At 45.8% G+C, this 23,525-nt stretch overlaps 1 protein-coding gene across 2 annotated transcripts in view; it reads left to right on the top strand.

Moving 5' to 3' along the window:
* LOC130573586 (peroxidasin homolog) overlaps positions 1 to 23,525 on the top strand; it is a 43,427-nt gene that overhangs the window by 3,036 nt on the left and 16,866 nt on the right. For both annotated transcript variants that reach the window (XM_057366099.1, XM_057366100.1), the window contains 7 exons: positions 7,347 to 7,418; positions 14,771 to 14,842; positions 15,101 to 15,172; positions 17,537 to 17,608; positions 19,104 to 19,175; positions 21,116 to 21,285; positions 23,309 to 23,426. In XM_057366099.1, the coding sequence (XP_057222082.1) occupies positions 7,347 to 7,418; positions 14,771 to 14,842; positions 15,101 to 15,172; positions 17,537 to 17,608; positions 19,104 to 19,175; positions 21,116 to 21,285; positions 23,309 to 23,426 (648 nt within the window). The remainder of the gene's footprint in view (positions 1 to 7,346; positions 7,419 to 14,770; positions 14,843 to 15,100; positions 15,173 to 17,536; positions 17,609 to 19,103; positions 19,176 to 21,115; positions 21,286 to 23,308; positions 23,427 to 23,525) is intronic.

The raw sequence follows: 23,525 nt of genomic DNA on the forward strand, positions 1-23,525 counted from the left end.
CGGAGCCGCCCATCGCCTTCTCCCAGCGATGCTGGGATTGGCATGGAACCAGTTCCAGGATTGATGAGCTGTTACTGGCTCCTCTTGGGTCGCCATTTCCCTCCTCCCTTCCCAATCCCAGCTGGGTACAGCTGAGGATCTGGCCCAATGTCTGTTTTTAGCAGTAAACTATTTATCTTTGGTAATGGGGTCTGCTCGCTTTGTCCCGAGCAGAGCATAGGATGGCAGGAAAGACTACACATGTACAGAGAAGCCATAAAAATTCATGGTGTAGAACTGCAAACGTATTTTGGCTATTGTCTGTTCAGTTGGAACACGATTATCCAGATGTGATCTGCTGGTTACCGCTGGGATTCAGGCAATTCTTTCAGGCAGCAGCCCAAGGAAGGGAGCAGCTGTGGAACATACACTCTGAAATTTCAATAGGTCTCTAACCTTCACAGCCATTTGTTCTGCAGAGTGACATTTAAAACAATAAACTTCGAAACGTGTGGGCATGAGTAGAAGAAATCCATGGAAAGAAGTTCCCCTCTGGCTGGCAGCTAATGGATTGCAATCCAATTATCCATGGGTTATTCTTCTTTCTGCATTATGCRGGGCACATAATGAATGAGTACTGCTGGAGAAACATAGCTGAGGGCACAGGGCAGGATCGGGGATCTGAACACATCGCTGCCATGAACTGGAGGTGACCCAGTTGTTCACAGACCTGGTTGCTAATTGGGCAGTGTGAGCACGGCCAGCTTGACGAGTTTTGTTTCCCTTCATCGTTGTGCTGCTTTTGGTGCCTGCTCAGTTCCTCTCTTCCTTCCACAGGAGGAAGGCTGGAGCAGGACAGGGTGTAGCTCTCYCCTTCTACTAACGAGCACAGTTTTGAGAAGGAATTTTATACATTTCTTGGGGGAAAGGTTTACTGAGCAAATGAGTTCTTGGAAATGCTGCTCCCCTTGTGGTCTCTGTCGTGTGTTTTGGGTTGAAGAAGGGATTACTCATTTCCTCTGTGTGTGATAATCTTATATGCAGCCATTAAATGCACACCCACACATTCTGCATGTGCCAGGTAGAATCTCTTCGTGACTTCTTTCAATGCAGGATTTAATCCTTATTAAACCTTTTAGAGGTGACCAAGAATTTTGTGTTCTATTTATAGAAGTTCCTTCATCAGGAGGAAAATGAGGAYGGAAGGTATTTCAAACACATTTTCCTTCTAGGAACATTCCAGCATCTTTTGATGGAAGCATCCTAAATCTTGTGATAACCTTAAATGRTTTGAAATCCTGCCTTCACTGAACTTCCCAGTGCTTCAGCATCTGGTTCCCACTTGAGTATTTGTATTTTTGTTGCCCTCACCACATCCTTCTCCCTGTAGGGATACCAGGACTTTTTCCTGTGCTCTTTAAGGAGAAGTCAGGATTTTTGGTGAAAGAACGTGTGTGTATTCTGGGCAAAAACTTAAATGATCATGCTCTTAAAAAAGTGAAAGACTGACGCTTAAGTTACTCAATATTAAAGTTTTTTACTGTCTCTGAATCAGGGTCAGATCACACTTCAGGAGGAGAGAAATTTGGCTTCCTTTGATGTGGGCAGTATCTTGGATAGATGGTGCACAGGAATTATTCATTAGATTAAGAGTCCTGTCCTTGCTGCCATGAATGCCCAAGAACAGACCCAGCTGGTCTGGGTAGGATCAGACCCTAATCTTCATCCCACTACAAATAAATAATAGCTCAAATTACCTAACCTTGAGGAATTCATCATCTTTTTATGTAAYCTTCCTGCCTGAGTGTGTGTTCAGAACCAAAACTATGTTTTGGAGGTATTCCTTGTTCCTGCCCTTCCTGGAAATAGCTAAGGGGATGCCACGTGGCATTTGAAATGATTCCACCAGGAATGAGGCACCAGCAGTTCCCTCCTGCCCTGGCACTGCCTTTCAGACAGCATTCCCACCAGAATACATGGACAGAAAAAGTGGGATCAAACCAGCCTGGTACACACTGGCTGCTGGGCTGTGGGCAAGCTCTGGCCCCAGCTGACGCAGAGAGAGCCCTTTCAAAAATTGACTCCTGTTTGTGGGAGCTGAAATCTCAAAAAAGCTGGGTTCARGAATGCCTGTGGCAATGTCTTAATTAAAATCTAGTGTTCCTAAAACTTCAGAATGAGTGGTGTGGCAGTGCAGCAGGGAACCACAGCCTGTTCTGCAGAGTGGGGCTCCCCGCAGCTGCTCACTCTCCACAGTTTCAGCCAYGATCCCACAATTTCATTTCTTTATATTTCCATGCTCACCATATTTTCCTTCCTCTTCACTCTTTGAAYAGTCAAATCTAGCTGTCTTAAGTTGATAAACACCAAAATAGCCATAATAATAAGGATTTGGAAAATCCCCAGGCCTGAGCCTCCCTGTGGTCTCCTCATCTGTCTCGCAGGGATGGSAGAGCTCAGCTGCCCATGTAGGGATTCCAGGATGAAGGCTGTCATTTATTAAAGCCATTTGGGGACTCGTGTGGGAGAGGGACATTCCTGAGCTGGGGAGCTGATGACAGTGAGTCTGGAATACTTCATTTCCATCTCAGCAAGGCAGCTTTCCCTTCCTGCCAGGACTGGGGTGGTTTGGCACGACTGGGGAACCTGCAGAGCTGACTCTGATGTTGTGCAGATAACTGTGAGGAACAAGCATCTTTCTGATAAATGTCCTGGCTCTTCTTGTACAGGGGAAACTTGACTTATAGGGTATTCTTAGGATATGTTTAGAATGTCTTTCATACTGTCTTTTCCTCCGAAAATACTGGAGGGAACTTCAACATCTTGTGTCTGTAAAAGCACCTTTACTCTCTGTGTCATTGGTGGGAATGATTGTGTGGCTGCCACTTTCCAACCAGTTCTGGGCAGAACCATCAGCATCACTGCTGTGCACAGCGTTGGGARCACAAAGAATTCCTCAGTGAAACAAACCCAGTCCTTTCCATGGAACTGCAGTCAAATGCCTCTTGTAGCTGATTATCTGCTTAGTTAACATAGTGATACATGAGTCTGTGAAAGCCTAAATAGATTAAACACAAGTGGAAGTTTCTTGTAAAAGCCATTGATTGCTTTATATGCTAATCACTGAWAATTATTTAACACAGTGCTCGAAGGAATGATTGTTCTGATAGCAGCTGGGAGGCTCAGACAGATTCGAGAGTCCTTCTGTCAAGACCCATTTCCCCATCCATTAGCAAATTCTGGCATTCTTTGTAACCTCTGCAATGGGGTCAGTAGTTCGCAAATTCAGAAAAGGTGACTTCTTTCTATAGGAAATAGTGGATTATCCACGTATTCCAGATAATTTTCAGAGCTGTGGKGCTTGGGCTCGAGGGTTTGGTGATATTTTCAGCTGAGCTGGTCCATGTGGTGCTGTCCAGAGCGATCCGTGCTGGGTGATGCTGCTGTCCCAGCCCTCCACTCCTGGTAAAAATGCAAAAAATGATCCGGGATCCTTTGGCAGCAGCTGCTCCTTGTGGGAAGATCATTTGTAACCCCAAACCGCCATCCTTGAAATCACGGGGCAGAGTTAAATCACAAAGGATTATTTTTTCCCCCGTTTTTTTGAATTCCCAGGTGGAAAGAAGCAGAAAGGAGGRAGGGAGGGAGCCCAGCACAGCTGGGAGCGGCTGCCCCGGGAGAGGCTCCGCGGTGGGTCCCATAAAAAGCACATTTGTTCCTGAAAAGAAAACGTAAATTTGCAGAACGAGTGCCCTGGGAACAGGGAGGAACAGGCGTTTCGGTGTGTGAGGAGACAAAGTCTGCAGGGAATGTTCCCAATGAAACACACGGAGCCAGGGAATTCCCAGAGCAGCCCTTCCCTGCAAGGTCTGGAGTGAAAACACTGCGGGTGAGGCAAAGTTTTGGGGTTTTTATGWGGTAAAGGGGAATATTTAGGTTCCTCTGCATGCCCAGGGACTTCCTTTGCTGAGCAGGCAACTCCACATTAGTGATTTTAATGATGTCTGGAATTCAGGGAGCAGAATATCCTGGTCCATCCTTTGCCTCCAGGGCAGGATCCACCTACCTAAACCACGTGTGCCTGTCTCACCTGCAGTCCACTGGGTGTTTTATGAGCTTTACTAATTGAGATATTTGAAAAAACCCTGAATCTGCAGTTTCAGTCAGTGACTATTTGCCCTTTCTATTTGTAGCAATTTCCTGACATAGTTATTTTATCTATTGCTAAATAAACCATTTCAGTTCTTTTCATTGTCATGTTCTCTACACTTCAGATCATTCCCATTGCTTTCCTCTGGATTCTCTCCAGTTATTTCACATCATTTCTTGAAATGAAGTGCTCAGAGAAGAGATGCACTGTTTCAGTTCCATTTTTATCTGTGGGGAAAACTCTTGCCTTTGTGATGGMGACCAAACCAAAAAGAACTTTCCCAAGGATTGAAAGAGAGCTGGGATCCGGGGAATCATCTAAAGGTCTTACCTGGAGCAGAAAACAGAGGAAAAATGAAAATATTTCATTAAAATAATGAGCTAAGTTTTATTACACACTCCTTGGGGGTATGTAGGTTAAAAAGAACAGGTTACCCAGAGATGTTGGGGCTGCCCCATCCCTGGAAGTGTCCAAGGCCAGGTTGGACAGGACTTGGAGCAACCTGGGATAGCAGAAGATGAATTTTAAGGTCCCTCCCAGCCCAAACCAGTCTGGAATTCTGTTTTATGGCTCTAAAAGTTCCTGCATGACCCCAGCTCCACACTGCTCCCTCATCARTGGGAACTGTCAGGAGGCATCTCCATCCTCAGAGCACAGAGAGGTGCTGCAGCCAAGGAAGGGACAGCCCTGTGGGTGACACGGGGTCACTCCTGCCAGGCTCTGCCTCCCAGCTCTGCTTTGCTGCTCTCCAGGTGAACAAAGCCTCACCGAGCAGGTCAGACCTGCTTTGGGGGCTCAAAGCTGGGTGCAAATTCCACAGCACCATTTCCAGGGAGTTGTTTTTGTGCTGTGGTTTATTTTCCCTTGTGTTTGCAGAGGCGTTTTCTGCCCCCTGAGCTCTGCCTTTGGCTGTGTTTGCTGTGGCAGCCCAGTGYCCCTGTGTGAATGCTGCCTCTGAGGGGTTGCAGTTGTCTTTGCTCATTAAAATACTCAGTTTTTTTCCCCCCACCTGCAGCCTGTGACCCCAAGTGGGATTTTACACTTCACTGGCTACTCCCTGCTGCCTTCCATGAGCATCACCAGCTCCAGCCCTGACCCCTGTGTGTTCCTGCCATGTATTTGTAATGTTCCCTATTACCTGCAGCCAGCTGCCTGCACTAATTACAGAACCCTTTACAACCCCCTGGGGCAGGCAGAGCTGGTGTCTGTGCACTGCAGGCTGTAAATCAACTTTGCATTTCCTCACCTTTTTATGAGGCCACGGAGAGCAGGCAGCACGTGGTGCCGTCACTGTCGCCAATTTTTAATTGTGTTTGGCTTTATGGTGRCAGCCATTGCATTGAAAAGTCTGTGAAGATACCCTCAAATTGTCAGGGAAGGAGGATACAGAACTCCCTCTGAGGAGAAGGACAAGAAATGCACATTTGAAACAATGCAACTTAAGCCAAACACACCTGAAAATATCAGAGGTGAAGTTTCTGTTAARAACTGCAATTCCAAAGGGTGATTTTGGGGCTGCAGTTTCCAGTGGACAAACAGAGCAGGTGAATTACAATTAGAAACCTTGGGGTTTTGAAATATTGTGAAGYTGTGTTTCTTTCTGCCCTCTAAATCTTGTCTGTGTAATGTTTGCCACTAAGGGAGGAGAAAGATTTTTTTCTGTATTAGACTTTTGAATCCTTTGGTCAAAGTGGAAAAGTTAAAGAGAARAAAAACTACAACAGAAAAACCAACTCGTGTTCCGTGTTCCGTGCCATCCAGTGATAACAAAGGGATAACAAGGCATAGATTTAATATTCCAYTTAATATTGTAATTTGAGTAAATCTGCCTTGCATTTTCTCCCTAAAAAGTAAAAAAAAAATGCATTATGAATTTTTTAACATAAAATAACTATGTTTTGCAAACTGCTAAGCTAAAGAAACATTACMTCTTGGGACAATGRTTTTAAATTYAAAGAAGTCAGGTTTAGATTAGACAGYAGGAAGAAATTTTTTACTTAGAGGGTGGTGAGGCTSTAACACAGGCTGCCCAGAGAGGCTGTGGCTGCCTCATCCCTGAAATGTTCAAGGCCAGGTTGAATAGGGCTTGGAGCAACCTGGGGTAGTAGAAGGGGGATGGAATGAGATGAGCTTTAAGGTTCTTTCYAACCCAAACCATTCTATGACCTGAAAATAAAATCATTTTAATTCATTGTGCAGCCTCTTCCTTCCTTCAGGCCCCCTTGAATCCTCACTGCCACTTTGGGGTTATCTGCAATGACTGCACCTCTTTCTAATCTGAATTTTATCAACATCACCATTCTTGTTGATGCCTGTCTACAAAGAAGTGTTGAAATTGTAGCTATTTGTAGAATCCTTGTTTTAAACTCTGCCTCCAAGTGTGACTTTACCACCAGAATGGGCAACCTGTGCTTTTTTCCTCTTAAAGCAAATGCCCTTAAAAGGCTTCCTTAAACKGAAAAATAGCTCTAAATGTGATGGATCAAGCAGAACTGGAGAAAAAAAAAATCACCTTCATTGTGTGCTTTGGACAGAAAGTTGCAGCAATCCCCATTTGTCAGCCTTTTGTGATTTGTTGTAACACACTGGACCAYGCAAGGTGCCAAACCAATGCACGTTCCCTATAGGAGTGTTTCTCCCTGGTTAACCAGGTTAAACCACTTAGCTCTTATTTTATTATCCCATTAGCAATCCAAACCCTATGTTTTCGGCTTCCAAGCTGATACAGTTCCATGGGCAGCCCTTGAAATTTGCCAGAATCCCCTGGGCTCCAGTAATTGTAATTGAAGTTGGCACAAATTTGAAACGCRGGCAGTGATAAGCTGTTGTAAGTCTTGGAGCATTGCAGAGCAGAATGGGAAATGCTTRTTATATGAGGTTATTTGAGCAGATTTAACCATTTTAGGGCAAAGATCATTTTAGTAGGGAGGTAAAATACGGGTCCATGTGATGATGTGTGTTCCTCTACAGATCAGGATGAGATGCAAGAGTAGTTGCACGTGAAGTTGGGGTGTTTTGCTGCAGACTTTTTCTGATGCTCCTGGCAAGGATCATGGGAGTACTTTCAGTGTCTAGTTTTCTATGTAATTAGAGTAATTTTATCTCAATGAGGGCTTGTCCCAGCTGCTGGCTGACTTTGCAGACCCCAACCATTGCCCCCACTCCTTCTTCACTCCCCTTCCTGGCCTAATGGTTCGTTTATATCCTCTGCTTTTAGAGATTTACGCTTCAACCACATCAAGGAGATACAGCCTGGAGCCTTCAGAAGACTGAAGAACCTCAACACACTGTAAGTTGCATTCTGAGGATATCCATTTATTATTTTTTGTTAGTACTGTCCCCTAAAATGGCTTAAAGCTGGCCTCGGGCTTTYAGTTATTTCAGTCAAGTTGTGCATATCCAGCGAAAGCTTTAAAAGCTCCTCTGTACCACCCTGGATCATGTTTCTTACCTTTCTTTAATTAAATGTGCCATTTAATAACTTTCACATTTTTTCACACTTAACCTCTCTGTTTAAAAACAAAATATGGTGAACTCTGGCACTGATTGAGGATCTWTGAGTGGGTAGGGCCTTAGAGGAGCACATGAAAGAAGTTCTCCCCATGGGATCAAGACAGAGGGGTGGTTTAAAATCTTCCTTTCCATGGTCTCCTTGAATGCATGAAGCACACCAGTTACTCTACGTGGGTTTGACTGAGCATCCTTCAAATGCCATCTTGTCCCTATGCCTTGCTCTAAAAAAGGTGCCTACCCCTGCCCTATTCCAGGTAGGAATGGGGGTAGAAAGGAGCCCCTCCAGCCTTGTATCCCACTCTCACATCACTGTACACACTGCTCCCCTAACCAACTTCCCTCTCCAAGGAAATCTCTGCTCCTTCTGGCTGCTGCAGGGCTGAGGGTCTGGAGACAGATCTGAGTGCATCTGCACCCCGTAGCCAAGGAGCTGAAAACRCACCAGCTCCCAAATCAGAACCAGAAGCACTGTGCTGGATGTAGTTGKGCTGTTGAGACTCAGATCTAATTATTGGAGCTGTGACATGGTGCTAACAGCTAYAGGATTTCCAGGTCCAAGCCGGGATTCTCAGTGAGGCCGACCAGCTCCTTTGGGAACCTGACAGATGTTCATGCATTCATAATCCCAAATGGTAACAAAGAATTCAGGTTGATTTTTTTCTGTCTGGCCTTGAGTGGTCTGAAGTCCCTGATCCTGTGAAGGTGGCAGAGCTGAAGGAAGGCAAACCTGGGTGGTAAGGCATTCAGTTAACTCTAAATATTTCTAGGAAAAGTGGGATTACAGCAGGACTTTATTCAACAGTTCAATAGTTCAAATACAATAGTTCAATAGTTCATAGATAACAATAGTTATCTTTGAAAAATCAAAATCTGCCAAATATTATTCCAGTGTGTGTGGGGGACTGGATGGTCACTGCAGGACTGCAGGATGCTCTAATGGACCATGGCTGTAGCCCAGGAGAGGTGGTCATCAAGTGTGCTGGTCAAAAATTGTATTGCCACTGATGCTGTTAACCCAGAGCACTCAAACAGCACCATGTGGTACTTAGTTGCCAAAAATAATAGGGAAGAAAGGATGCTTTGGATGGATTTCTGTCRTTTGTGATAGGGCCAGATACAGTGATAAAAGAGAAAAAAATATCTAAAAAGATAATAGAGTCCAAGTCCGCAGGGTTTTGCCTTATCACAAAGYTCTGCTGAGGCCTCTTGATCTCCAGCCCTGCTCTTCCACCCYTGGAGCTCTCCTGAGCGAGGAAACAAAGGGTTCCAGATGATGTCAGCTCTGTGTGATGCAGGCAGATGTCTGGCAGCAGCTCCCGGGACCACCAGGAGCGTTTCAGCCCAGCCCTGGGGAGATGAGGATGCTGGCAGGGCTTCACTGGAGGGATGCTCCACCCAACCTGCCGGGATCTGTGAGGGATCCCAACTCCTGCCCTGCAACACCTCGCACTGGGCAGCTCTGTGACCTGGGCAGGGCTTTTGCTGCTGTCTTTCTGATTCCTCCACTCTGTGTAGATGTAGACACAGCCTGACTGAGGTCTGTCTGATTATAACACCTATTTGTGCTCCATGAATTTCTCCAGTTCTTTTCCCTTTCTGTCTCCACACCCTCCTGGACAGGCACCTCAAGGRCAGCATTCCTGGAGGGAATGGTCATGAATGCACCCCTGGCACCCCTGCTCTCATTTTTTGGGGTGCCAGGCCAGGAGGAACAATGTRTTTTCACAGGTGGTGGGCAGACATTCCTGCTTTCCTTCAATAATGTCCTGTGGCCACTGTCAGAGCTGGAATACTGCACTAGATGGAATACTGGTCTAACAAAATACTGCATTTTTATATTTGAATTCTGAAAATCAACCTGCTTTGTCAAGGAAACCTTTCCACTTAGGTTGTACTTCACAGGTTTAGGTTTATTTCCCAGTCTGGGCAGCAAACTGGAGCACTCAGTTATTCTCACACTCGTAGTAGGTAACTCCCCTGGCTGAGGAGCTTGATAACTGACTGACAGAAAACTGGACCTCACAGTCCTGAAGCCAATTTCTCACCAGGAACTTCTGTTTGTCCAATTCCCACATCAAAACTGACAAGAGCTGAAGAATTTGCTGGTGTTTCTTAGATGGGGATTTTTGCCTGAGGACTTATATAGATTTTCAAGTGATAAGGAGAAAAAATCCTTTTAAATCCCTGAGAGACTTCCTGTGAAAATTTGTCCAGAAAATTTGAAGTGAGAGGTTTGGAGGACAGAGCAGCTCAGGTTCCACATGAAGAGTTCTGAGCTTGCAGCTTTCTGCCATTGAATTCACATAAATCTTCCGAATGCAAATAAATGTTTTTTAAAGAGCTTTTCCCAACAACGGCAGAGGAAGAGCAGCAGATTCTGGTGAAGCTTCTGTTCTCCATCTCCTTGAGGGCAGGGTGGCTGTACTATATCCAAGTTTGACAGTTTATAAACCACCCTGAAAAGGAAACCTTTACAGCCCGTGCTGGATGCAGGGAGGTGGGCTGGGAGAGGAGCCTGTGTGCATGTCCAGTGGGGCTGTTCAACAGCTCAAACCCTCCCCTGGCTTCCCTCTGCTTTCCTCTGGTGTGGAAGATTTGATAAATCACAGAGCACTACTTCAGCATTAAAAACAGGAGCCCTGTTTGGGAAGGAGATACGGTCATTGTTTGATTCCTGCTGGTACAGCACCATGGATAATGAGCAGTTATCCCAAATCCTGCACCACTGGAGCTTCCTGGCAGCAGYTGGACAAAGCTAAACATCTTGGGARTTCTGTAAGATTTCCTCATCCCTTCCTATTGGCTCTGCTCAGTTTCTGTGCAGATGGTGCTGTGTATTTTTAAACTCTTTATATGTACCCTTAGTACAAAAAAAAAAAAAAAATAGAGTAGCAGGAAGAGTGAGGCAAAACCCCCTCTTGTATGCCATCCACATTTCCCCCAGCTCCAGGACAGCTGTTTTGCTGGAGTTTGCCATCACTTGCTGCATGGTTGAAGCCAACATTAGCTCAGAGCAGGTGCTGGGCTGTGGGAGAGAGAGCAAACACTGTAAGCCGTGCTGCTTTCCAGTTTTTGCTCCTTTAGGTCATTTTTGGGTGGGGCTGGATGATGACAGCCCTGCCTGGCTGCTCCTTTCATGTTCCCACAGGAATCAGCACTGCCCTGTCAGCCCAGTTGGTTCATTGCTCTATTTTCAAACCACAGCCAAAGGGTTGGTGCTCCTTGGGTCTGTCCAGCACCATCTGTAGAAATGTCCAACCCAGAGCCCAAAGTTGAGCACCCCCAGTGTGTATTTTGTTTTTTTCTGGTATAAGAGCACCCTGGAGAGCAGTGACTCTGTGGGCACCACATTGCCTGTGCCTCTGCCTGGCCCTTGGCCCTKCCACTGCTCACATCAGATTTCTCCTGCTGCTTAGGTGAGAGGAAAAGCATTTCTGTGAGCCCTGCAGCTCTGCTKTAGATGCTGCTGGTGAAGAGTCTCAGGGTGAAGAAAGCAGTAAYGTGGAGTTTCTGTCTTTTACCCTCTAGTAACTCCTGTCAGAGCGTGTTCCTGCCAGCAAGGAGGGGATGTCAGAGCCTKCTTGGATGTCAGAATAGAAGTTCCTCCCTTAAATATGGGAAATGGCTATTCCAGATCATTCTGTCAGCAAGGGGGAATGTGTGGTTGAACACAAAACTCGCTTTTTCTCCCCCTCTGAATACACTGTGTGRTGAATTCTATTAATGGCACGAGGAAAAAAAATAGCTGTTATGTCACAATGACTGTAGCATGTGGTTTGTCAAATGAAAAGAGGAAAGAGAACATGGTTTGAGCCTGAATTCTGTACTGTCACATCATTTAATACATTYTTAAAAACACAAAACCACTCATTTAATGCAACTTAAGCCTGTGCCTGGCAACCTGGAGGGAGGGTGGGGAAGGAGAAGGGAGAGGGACRTAAAACCTAAAGGAAACCATATATAAAATGTTCTCTTGGTGAATCTGGGCCAGATCTCATGGTRCTTGTATATCTCAAATGTTCCAGGAGAGTTCAAATCTGTGTGGTTGAGTTCTCCTACTCACTTGGAATCCAATTCACCATCTGGCATGAAGAGGAATGCCCCATCCTCTTTGCTAGGAAACGTGCTCCTGATACTTTTAATTTAGCCTGTTTTGCTACGGGGTTTGTGCCAGATAATGATAATGATCTTTGCAGCCTCTCTCTGCCAGAGTATTTATTCCCAGCAGATCTGGGCTCTCAGCTTTCAGCCCTCTATGGTTAGCAGGAATTTGGGCATTTTTGCTGTGGATGGCAGCTGGGACTGATAGCCAAACCATGGCAGGATTTTGCTCACTTCTCTGCCTGGGTGAACTGCACAGGAGTCAAGGAGCAGACAGCTGTGTAGGAGCCATCCAGAGTGTTTCTAGGAGCCAGATGTGCTGCCTTGTCCACGGATTTCTCTGAAAGCAACATTTTGGATCGCGTGGACTATTATGGACTTCATCAGTTATCTCATTTTCAAATGTTTTCCAGGATTTATCCTTCCATTACAATGGGGAATCCTGRGACAGGAAGCAGAGATGGCTCCTTCCATGCACTTTTTTATTCTTAAATCAGGCAATGAACAAATTTTTAAGTATCAGACGATGAGATAAGAGCCCTGTATGTGGTGCTTGCCATCTGAAATGGCCTTCAGATGTGCTGCTTGCCATCTGAACTTCCAGGATTCATCTCATTTGGCTGGGTCAGTGATTACACTCCCTTGAACTGTGCAAAATAGCCAAGACAACAAAACAGACGGGGATAATGCTTTCAAATAGCCCCAAAACACAGCCAGACAACATAATGCAATTTGAAACCCCGCTGGAGATCAGTCCTGGTCTGAACTCCTCTYGTTAAAGATGACAATCAGGGAAGGGCTCCAGACTGTGGTGCTGTGTGGGGCTGCTCAGGCTGTCGGTGTGTCACTGTCCCCTGTCCCCAGGGAGGCAAATGGGCAGTGCCATTCGTGTGACAGGTTCTCACATCCCTGGGCATGACAACAGTGCTGGCACTGGTCTGTGAGCCCATGGTGTGCTCACAAGTGGGGCCAAGGATCAGATAACAGAGAAGGAGCTGCCTTGGTCCTGCTGTGGCCAGAGATGAAAGCTGATAGGGAAGCACGGCTGGGGCTGTGTTGTCTTTGTCCTGCAGGTAAACAGACAAAAGTCCTCTCCCACACTGCTCTCAGGCAGTTATTTCCAGCCCTTGGGTGTTCAGTCATCACATAAACCTTGGGGTTCAGGGGCTGTATTTGCACTCAGCATAGCTGGCTGTCAAAGCACGATCGTGTGTTCCAAGGCTTTGACATCATTTTGTGTCCTTAYGAGTGAGCTCGGGTGGTTTGACCCCAGCTCTGTGTGCAGAGCCATCACCTCCAGCTGTGCAGAACTTTCCAGAAATGCTCTGYCTTATCCTCTTCAGGCTGCCTGTCCCCAACCCTGGCCCTGTGCAGGCCGGCAGTGGCAGCCACATCCACGGTGTCAGGGAGGACAGTCAAATTGAGGATAATCAGGTTTTTCTCAAACCTGTCTTATCTGACTTCCAAAGCTGCTTGCTCTTGTGTTTCTCACTTTTTTTTTTTTTTTTTTACTCTCAATGCGATTCTCCACCTGAGAACAAGCTGGTGGAAAGCTGGTGTGACTCAGGTGCCTGGAGAGAACTTGTGAAGCTGCCATCACACGTGTGCTTCTGACATCTTTGATCTTTTCTGTCATCCCTGAGGTGTTTGATTTTATCTAATTTTCCCACATGCTTTTTACCATTTCTACCCATCTCTCTATCTTTTCTCTCCATCCTTTACCTGCACAAACTGTTTTTCCCCAGGAAGTGATCTTGGTTTGTAATGCCAGAGGCTGGTTGCTCTTTTTTCCTCCAGAAAAGTGGGGCAGAAGATTAAGTTTTACTGCTGGGAAAGTGCTGAACTGTCTTCTCACCTGCTGCCTGGTGAAAGGAGGGCAGAGGAGCAGAGCTATGGCAAAAATCAACTTGTAAAATGCAAATCCAGTGCAACATTGTAAGGCCTGGCTGCTTGCAGAGGGAATTTCAGTTTTTCCTACAACACCAGGAACAGAAATCTTTGCGGTCACAACGCTCCTCTCTGCCCACAACTCCATTTAGGAATTTTAAAAATTAGTGTGGCTGGTGAAATCCTTGCTCTGGGCTGTTCAGCCCTAAAGCTGCACCAGCTCTGAGCTTTGCCAGATCTGAACATCAGTGGGTGACCGCAGCGAGAGACCCGCAGGAGCACGGCTGGCAGTAACAATGAATGGCTGAACTTTGTGTATTACAGAGCTATTTATAAGTGATTTATTGTGTTTTCTCAGTGTTGGGCTTGGCAGGGGCTGCAGGAGTGTTMTGCAGGGCTGGGCTGTGTGGTTACACTCTGCACACAGCAGGGCTGGGCTGTTCTGGCCACTGGCACCGGCCAGCATTTGCAGGCACAGTCATGGCAACYGCATGGAAAGCCAGATGTGGATTTCCAGTGCCATGTGGTCCAGAGGTTTTGTGTTAAAATCTGGCACGAGGCTCCCTGGATCGAAAGAGGCCATCTCTGAGGAGCCTCAGGAGTCAAAGTTGAATTTATTTCTTTCTGATTTGCAGGTATCGGTTACAAAGTGATTAAAAACAAAGCCATTACCATTTTATGGCTTCTATAGCTCCACTGAGAAGTGTTTTTTTTTAAAAAACTGGCTCTTCACACCTCTGCTCACTTATGGAACACCACCAGGCTCCTCCAAAACCCATTGTGGTTGTACAAGAGTGACAGCAATGATTTAATATCTCCCTCCCCTACACTTACGTCTGCCTGTGTCCCTTCCCCTCATCCCTTTCCTGGACAAAATTGTAACTTTGGGGTGAAAACTGTGGCAAAAGGTAAGGAAAAGAGTTTGAGCATTGTAATATTGAAGGTACTTGGCACCTCTGGGTGAGAAACCTCACTGAATTGGCTGGTGTGAGAGCCCAAACTGTGGCTTGCTAACCCCTTTAAATCTTAAATTCTGTGGCACCTGGGCTCAGGATTTTCCAGTGGACATCGAGCAGAAATGCCACAAACCTCACACGTGCAGAGTTCATCAGCTGTCTCTTTCTTCCTTGATTTGAACAGGCTSCTGAACAATAACCAGATAAAACAAATCGTGAGAAGATCCTTTGAAGATCTGGAGAACCTGAAATACCTGTGAGTTGGTAGCTCAGTAATTTATTAACCTCTTTAAAATCTAACAACCCCCTTTTACTGTGTGCCAGTCAAGGAGGTGTTTTCTGTGTTTGGAGTTTCTGGATGTTAAAGTTGGTGTCAGAGGTATACAACACTGCCCTGAAATCCAGGCAGCAAGTTCTGCTTCGGGTTGAGGGTTGCTGCTGTTTCCTGTGACTTTTTAGAACACAGCTGCTGATCACTTGACCTAACACTCTTCCCTTTCTCTCCTCTTGAAAGCTACCTTTATAAAAATGAAATTCAGAGCATCCAGCAACATGCCTTCCGTGGGCTRCGCTCCCTGGAACAGCTGTAAGTACAGATGAGCCTTGTTTGTGTGCTGTGTTCCTGGGGTTTGGAGAGCATCAGGGCTTAGCGAGGGGTAGGATGAAGCTTCTGCTGTTTTATCATCCAGATTTGCCAGACTACCCTGGGTTCATTTGAAAACAGCTGCTCTGAGTGCTGCTTTGGGTTAGTTAGCACTGAGGTCTCTTCCTGCTGATRTTCCATGTGTTTTCTCCTGCCCCTAAACCTCTGGAGCAGAGGAAAAGCCCAGCTGTGCTTCTGAATTCCAAGGATGTGATGATGGGAGGGGATGAGAGTTTGAAGCAGGGAGAGGGCAGTGCTCTGCTGGATTTGTGTCTGCTGTGGGTCAGATGTGGTCCTTTGCTTGAACTGAGGGTGCTGCTTGCGGTTTCTCTCTCTTCCTCACCAATAAAATGGTGGTGGTCCCATGCTGTAAAGCATCTGGAAATTGCAAGGGGGAAGATGGTGGATCCAAACAAAGTAATGACCTTCCCTCAAGCTGTGTGGCACTCTCTGATGATTCTGGGGTGAGGGGAGCCTCGTGTGCTTCCCTGGCAGCTGGAGTCCATCCCAGTGATACTCCAACAATCCTTTTTTCTCCTCCTTCTGTGCATGGCAAAGTTGTGCTGTTCATTCAAAGAAGTTTTATTTATTGACTCTTAGTGCCCTGTGTTCAAGGTGAGATGGGCAGACTGAGATCTGACTCTCCTGAAGTGTCTTTCTAAACTGGGATTGGGTTTTTCATGCTTGGGACTGCTGGGGAGAGTGTGAGCTTGGATATTTGAATMATGGAAACATGGAATGGTTTGGGTTGGAAGGGAYCTTAGAGCTCATTTCATTTCCACCCCTTCCACAATCCCAGWTTGCTCCATGCCCTGCCCAGCCTGGCCTTGGACACTTCCAGGGATRGGGCAGCCACAGCTCCTCTGGGCAACCTRAGCCAGGACACCCTCACAGGGAACAATTTCATCCTAAATAATCAAAATATCAGAATTATTTGCTTCACTGGAGAACAGGAACCAAAGGCGAAACCGTTCTAATTAATGAATTGTTCCCAGATGCAGCATTTATAGGGCTGGAATGTGARGATTTTACTGTAAAAGGAAGAGAATCCAGTTTGTTCTTCAGTTGGCAGCACCAGAGGAAAGAGCACAATTGGAAGTTTCAGGCAGTCCTAGCAATAGGTGTGCCACCAACCCTGTGCACAGTGTGRTTTTTCATCAGCCAGCTCAGCAAGGATGCCTGGGAGAAAATTTAGGAAGCTGAAACTGGCTCTAGGCTGAGCTTAGAGAGCTGGTGCTGCCCACAGGGATATTTTAGCAATGAGCGYTCCAGACTTGATGTCAYGARTAAAAGAAAAAAAMCAAAAAACCAACAAACCCCACAAAACCAACAAACAACCCCGCTGAAAGTCCCATCTGTTTTCAATCCCAGGCAGGCTTAGCTCCAAAAGAATTAGCTTTGCTCAAATCCTACCCCATTTTCCTGTCCCCTACGAGCCAGMTTTTCAAGAAAAAGTATAACCCCGTTGATGGACAGGATCAGATGCTTTCCTCAAGGTCCAAAGCAATCTCAGCAGACATCTGAGACTGATTAGAGCACATCCCTCTGTTCCCCACTGTGACCCTCTGGTGCAGAATCTGAGTCACCATCTCCCAGTTTGTGCTCTGATACCAGACCATTTATCATGAATCCTTCCATTACMAATCAAACAGCCATGTGGAGGCTCAGGCAATTATTTCTCCATGCAGTCAGCTACAATAGCAGAATGAGTATTTGTAGATCTGTGTTTCATCTGTGTCTGCTGTGAAATTTATGCCTGTGCAAAATAAAGGGGAAGAGTTTAGGCAGCTTTGGGGCTGTACAAAATCCATCTAAAGGTTAGGAATGTATCAGATTTGCTGGTGGATGTCACAGCTCCTGGTGGAATAACAGACAAATGCAGGCTGGAAAGACCTTTGGATGTCTCCACCTTCAGTGAGGACCTATTTCAAAGTTTATGGGGTTGTTCAGGGACTTTTTCTACAAATTAATACTCAGCAAACTCGTAATCCACTCAGAATTGTTGTAGTTCCTAGGATGGGAACAAGTGCATTGTCATAAGGCTGTTTTTCCCTCCCTGATAACCCAAGGATGTATTGAAAGGGAAAATTCCTGTGCCATGCTTGGATGGCAGCAGCTGCTGCTTCATGTACAGTCATTTCCTCCTGTTAATGGTCTTCAGGGAAGAGCAAATCAGCAAATCTTGCCCTTTTTCTGGCTGTGTTTGGGTTTCTTTAGAGAGACTAAATAATTGACAGGATAGGGAACAGCCAGATTTGTATTTTAATTTGCAATCTGTGTGATTTCTGTGTGATTTCTGTGACACAGGTACCTGCACTTCAACAACCTGGAAAGTCTGGAGCTGGAGACTTTCAGTGACCTGCCTAAACTTGAAAGGCTGTGAGTAAAGATGGGATATTTCTTGGGACTAAGAGGGTGAGGAAAAGGGGGAAAACCCTTTTCTTTGTGTAGCAGTTTTGGTAGCATGGAGTGGAATCTTCAAAATGCAAAAAGAAACTTCTTTAAAGAAAGAAATTTTACATAATTGCCAAGTAGGAGGGTGACTGGGGATGTGAAGGGAATTTCCCATTTTATGTGATGTTCAGGTTTCCATCTAAATAGGAGTAAATTTGCAGAAAGTCCTACAGCTGGTCAAGCCAAGWGAAATTTTACTCTGAGCATAAGGTCAGCAACATTAGTCACTGCTGGGCAGAGTAAGCAAAAAAAGGGGGTGGAAAAGGGATAAAGTCAGAAGAAAGTCTAACAAGAAAAACACTCATCCTTCTTGAAAGCAGTAAGGAAATGGAGTCTCCAGCTCCCCAGGATTGCTCCTAGCAGTAATGGAACCACCAGGACAACAATCCATGTGTGGTTCCCCCTTCACAGAGAAACCAGCAGACTTTTCTATGCTGCGTGGAAATGTGCCTTATACCCACACATGCCAAGGAAATAAAAACTGTGGGATCCCACACCCTTAGGAAAATTCAGACCTGGATCAGTGCAYGGCTGATCTCAGTCACTGTATTGGATCCAACAAAAATTCTGGATTTAAATTTTAAAGGAAGATTTGTCAGCATCCAAGCTGGGCAATCAGGCTGAACTCTGGTGCACACGTGTGTGTGAAGACATTTGCACTCGAGCKGTGCTGTTTTGTGTTCCCTCCTGTTCTACAACCCACTCAAATGGCTTCATGTCTTTTATCAATGGTCCCTTATGAGCTTTAGATGTAACCAGCATAACTAAATTCCCCCATCATTAGGGGAATGGGGAGTTAATCATCCCTCCTTGGTGCCCACCGATGAATTTTAGTTCGATCAGGGCTTTTCCCTAAGACTTGGGAAGACTTATCTATATGCCAAGATTCTGGAAGTGAGAATTTGCCTCAGTTTTGTTCAGAGTTAAGACCAGCTTAGGCAACTGTTGTCTGAATTAGATTTGCTCATGGATTTGGGTTAAAAACCACACAGAGTCTAAGGCAGGAGTTGTCTGACTCCAGTGGCTGCCCTTGTGAAATCATCACATCATCTCCACGTGGAAAGGAAAAGGTGCCTTCTGAACTGAAGCTGCCCCAGGCCCAGAAAATAGAGGGTGGGTCCAGTCTGAGGGGATTTTGTGCCCTTTCTCCTCCCGTTGCAGGGAAACTCAAAGGGTCCAGTTTAAACCTGTTCCATCACATCCTGAGTCACCGTTTCCAGCCCACGCCCGCTCTCAGCTCTGGTAGATTACATCACACCCACCAAGGGATGAAATCCCTCCAGCTCATGGAAAAAAAACACAGAAATTCAAAAACTGAGCTCCGTTTTGATGGGCAACCTTTGCATTTAAACAGAGTTGTGACCTGGGGTGTTAATCACAAATACTGAATAATGTTTTGGCATGGCTTCTCCCACTGCAGATTCTTGCACAACAACAAGATTTCCAGGATTCATCCAGGGACATTCTCTCAACTGGAATCCCTCAAACGGCTGTAAGTAAAAAACATTGCCTGCAAAGAGGACTTGTTTATCTTCAATCAGATGGGCAGGACCCGAGGAAGAATGTGGCTGGTTGGCAAAGCTCTTAGTTGTTGCACTTCTAAAGCCACTGCAAAGTTTATAAAACAGTTTGGATTGGACCTGAAAGCTTATTTAACCAGTTAGAAGTTTCTTTATGCTTGTGTCTAATTATAATCAGCTTACAACTTAATAATGCCACAGGAATGAACGTTCCTGGAAAGTCTTCACAACGGTTTGAGCCCATAAAACATCCTTAAAAAATGTAGAAAGTCCAGGTCAAAGATATGACCTAGAGCATGTCTGCAGATCAGTATCTAACATGGAAAGAAAAATCATGGTCATAAAAGAAAAGGCTTGTTTTCTAGATTGAAATTAGTCAGAGGGGTGCCAAGGTGCATGATTCTCTTTCCATGCAGGAATTCCCCAGTGTGCTATTCCCACATAACCAGTCTGTCTCTTAAGCTGACTTCTTTCTTGCTTAAATGTCCAGAGCTTTCCTTTGGTTTTATGATCTCTGGAAATAAGCTCTATGATGTGTTGGGGGAGGAAAAAAGATTGCAAATGGTAAAGAATTTTGGTGTTTTGCCATGATTTTCAAGTGCAATAAAATAATGTATTTCTGACTGCAGCCCTCAGTGATTTCTGCAAGCAGGTAAAATGTTTCACATCTCTTTAACAGGGAATATCTGGTGAAATGCTGTCTGTAGGTGCCAGAGAAAAAGCTGGGGTGTCTATAAAACGCTTGGTCATGGCCCTGTGTGAAACCTCACATTCTCAAATATGTGACCCTGAAAGTGTTAGACTTTTATTCCTTTTTTTTTTTTTTTTTTTTTTTGATGGCCCAGACCCATCGGCTGTAAAACTGTCAGTGGGGAAAGTGGCACAAACTAATCCCTCTGCTGTCCTTATTTATCCTCATGGATAGCACTGCTCGTAGGAATGAGGTCAGCACAGGGAAGAGCCTGGGGGCACTGGGAGGTCACTGGAGCTCCACTTGCTGTGGTTCAGGCTTGTGTTGCAGCAATAAAAGTTCCTCCAGTTGTGCAGAAATGCTGCAAACCCTCACAGCCGGTTACAGAAAGGGACAGATCCCATCCACACATAAATCAAGGGGGAGGTTTGCTTGGAGCTAAAAGAGAAAAGCTGTAACGGAGGACGTTCTTATAGAATTCTGCAAAGCTTGAAATCTCCATCCCAGAGTAAACCCCAAAGTTTCAGTGTTTAAATTATTAACCTAGTTTAACTGGAAAATTTCTGTTTGAAACTGGAATAGAGTATGGTAATGTTGGTTTTACAATTAAATCCTTCTACTCGGTTAAGCATCCTAGTTAACCATCGTGTCAATGAGATATCTCMGATTTTTATTAGGGATATGATGAAATGCAGGGAAAACCACCCAAGTGACCCTTCACTCTGGAGTGTGGGGGAAAGGGGCCCCACAAGCCCTGATTCTGAAACTCAGCCAATTATTGTGTATGACTGAGGCCTGGGAAAAGAAARGGAGTGTTAACAGCCTACRTGGAGGAGGAATGCTGCATCCTTGAGAAAAGCATATTGGAATGTAGAATTGATAACGCAGGTGGCTGGAAATTATAAACATTACTAATACTGTAGCTTTTGCAAACTCACCAATTATGTTCTGATTACTAATTAAACAGCTGTCTCTTGACCGATGTATGCTTGACACAAATGTATACTCTGGTTGCTAAAGTGGATAAAAGAGATTTGTCCCACAATAAAGTCCTTCTTTCTCTCTGTTTTTTTCACCCACTTTTTGTGTGTTTGTATCTATTCTTTTTTGTCGCTGTTTGGCCAGCAGCGACACTGGAGGACTGCTCCTCTCCTGTGCCCTGGAGAAGGAGCCAGGGCAGGAGTTTGGGCACTGAGCTGCCTTTTCCCTGGCTGTTTGCAGGCGGCTGGACTCCAACTCGCTGTTCTGTGACTGTGACCTGCTGTGGCTGGCGGAGCTGCTGCAGAAATACGCGGAGCAGGGCAGCATCCAGACCGCTGCCACCTGCGAGGCTCCTCGAGAGCTGCACGGCCGCTCCATCGTCACCCTGACTGCCCAGGAGTTCAACTGTGGTGAGCGAGSCCAAACCCCTCCACAGGTCACCCTCATTCCCTGGGGCTGGGCTTTGCTCTGGGAATTGTTCACTCCACCCCTTTCCCTTCCTCTTCCCTCTGCTGGCATGATGATATCTCCCTCCTTCGCTGCAGAAATGGGAAAATCCCAGTGGGGTTGCAGCATTCCCAGAGGTGTTGGAGACAGCTCTATTTTGGCTGGTTGTCTTGGTTTTTGGATAGAGCAGGGCTGGTAAAGAATCTGCTGCAACAGTGGCTAAACCAAGAACCAGAGGAAATATCCCACATTGGACTGAACAGAAAGGGAACACTGGGAGAGCTGGAAACCMCTGGAAACCTGWGGAARARMATTARTAGATATGTAGCTGAATGCTTTGTTTGACTGCGGTGTGACTGATGGCATTTGTTAGGCTGTTGTTCTTTAARTTTAGAATTTTAAATTGGGTTTTATTCTGAAAAGCCCTAAAATTAATTATTTCACACAGAAAAAGGCAAAACTCTGATTTTTTTTAAGTGGAGGTAAGACAAAACTCTGATTTTTAAGTGGAGGTTGGCACAAGTGTTCTTGGGAACTTCACTGCTGGTAGAGTCAGTTTGAGAAATTCCCCCTCACATGGGCTGGCTGTTAGCATCCCTCCTGGAAATGCCAGTCCAGCTGTGCCTGGGCCTGCTGTGAGCCAAATGTGTGAGCTCAGCTGGATTTTCAAGAGCTCTGCATTGAATTCAGCTTGTTTTTGTATAAAAAACATGACCATTTCACAGATTAATTTAGGGCACAGCCATGCAAAGAGTTGAGTTGGCACAAACGGGTCTGTGACCTCGAGGGAGGGGGAATAGGAAGRGCCCAGGGAAAGCAGCTGGGGACACATGGAATAGCTGTGCCACACAACAAGCTGTCCCCAATGCTCTCCCAGTGCCACAGTGCAGCTGTTAGAGCAAATTTGTTCTGGTTTAGGCATGGGCACACAGTGGGATGTCTGTCAAATTAGCCAGAGCACCTGGTGGGAAGATTTTGCTGGTGTTTGGCTCTCACTCTGGTGGCGTGCCAGCTGGGAAGACAAATGACAGAGAGTTCAGTGCAGAGCTGTGCCCGTGCAGGTGGCTGATATCTGAGTCTGTCTGAAAGCTGCTGCTGCCATKAACCCGTGCCTTTGAGCAGCTGTGAACCAGAGGGACAAATCTGCCCTGGGTCCCTGTTTTGTGCTGTGGGGCTGCGCTGGGTTTGGGCTGCGCTGCCTTTGCCTTTGGGCATTTTTTCTGACCTTTTTGTCTAAAGATTGAGGACACCRGCCTTCCACTGGAGGAGGTGAGAGGTCTCAATTTTAGGAATAATCCAGCTGGCTTTACTGGATTTCTGGTGAGCTTGCAGATAGTGAAATGGGCAAGCTTTTCACTGAATCAAGATCAAGCACTCCAGGGCTTGTCCATGATTTCCTCCCTATTTTAGCACATCCTTTCAATGTTTGACTTGTTTAGTGCTTGAGAACATCTCAAAGTGAGGCTCACAGTGAAAGGTTTGGCTGATATGGGTCAGATGATGCGTTAGGGACAGAAGGAATGAAATCCTGTTGGGAGGGAAGTGCTGAGGTTTGCAGGGAGCTGGCTGTGTGTTCAGGTGGAGCTGCAGAAAAAACAGCCAAGTGAGGATGCCACTGACTTCTTTGCTTATTGGGGGTAGACTGGGACCAGCTCTTTAAGGTACCACTGTCCAGTCAGGGCTSTGGGAGCTGATCCACTGCCCAAAATACTGAGAATGGGAACAGCAAYTCCAATTCCCCAGGGCTTTTAGTGAGCTCAGGTGAATGATGCTATTCCTTCAAGACATTTGCAYRTCTTAGTGAGAAGTTTTGGGCTGGYTCTGAGCAGATGCTGYTGTGCCTGGGGCTCTGCTGGTGCCTGTTTGATGGAATATTTCAGGATGGGAGTTACAGRATGGGAATTTTGTGCCCCACCATACCCCAATTTGGCTGCAGGTGGTTTTGTGCTGCTTTGGACTGGGTTGTGTTCAAATGGTGTTTTTCAGAGAGGCCTCGAATAACCTCAGAACCCCACGACGTCGATGTGCTCTTAGGAAACACAGTTTATTTCACCTGCAGGGCAGAAGGAAACCCAAAGCCTGCCATTATTTGGCTGCACAACAAGTAAGTCACATGCAAGGAGCCCTGGGGTGGGAAAGGTTTTCAAGAACTGAGCTCTTCAGTGCCTGCCTGTAATTACAAAGGCTGTTTCACACAATGTTA

This window comes from Malurus melanocephalus, unplaced genomic scaffold (genome assembly GCF_030028575.1).
Source record: "Malurus melanocephalus ecotype Western Australia unplaced genomic scaffold, MMel_1.1 scaffold_59, whole genome shotgun sequence".
NCBI lineage: Eukaryota > Metazoa > Chordata > Aves > Passeriformes > Maluridae > Malurus > Malurus melanocephalus.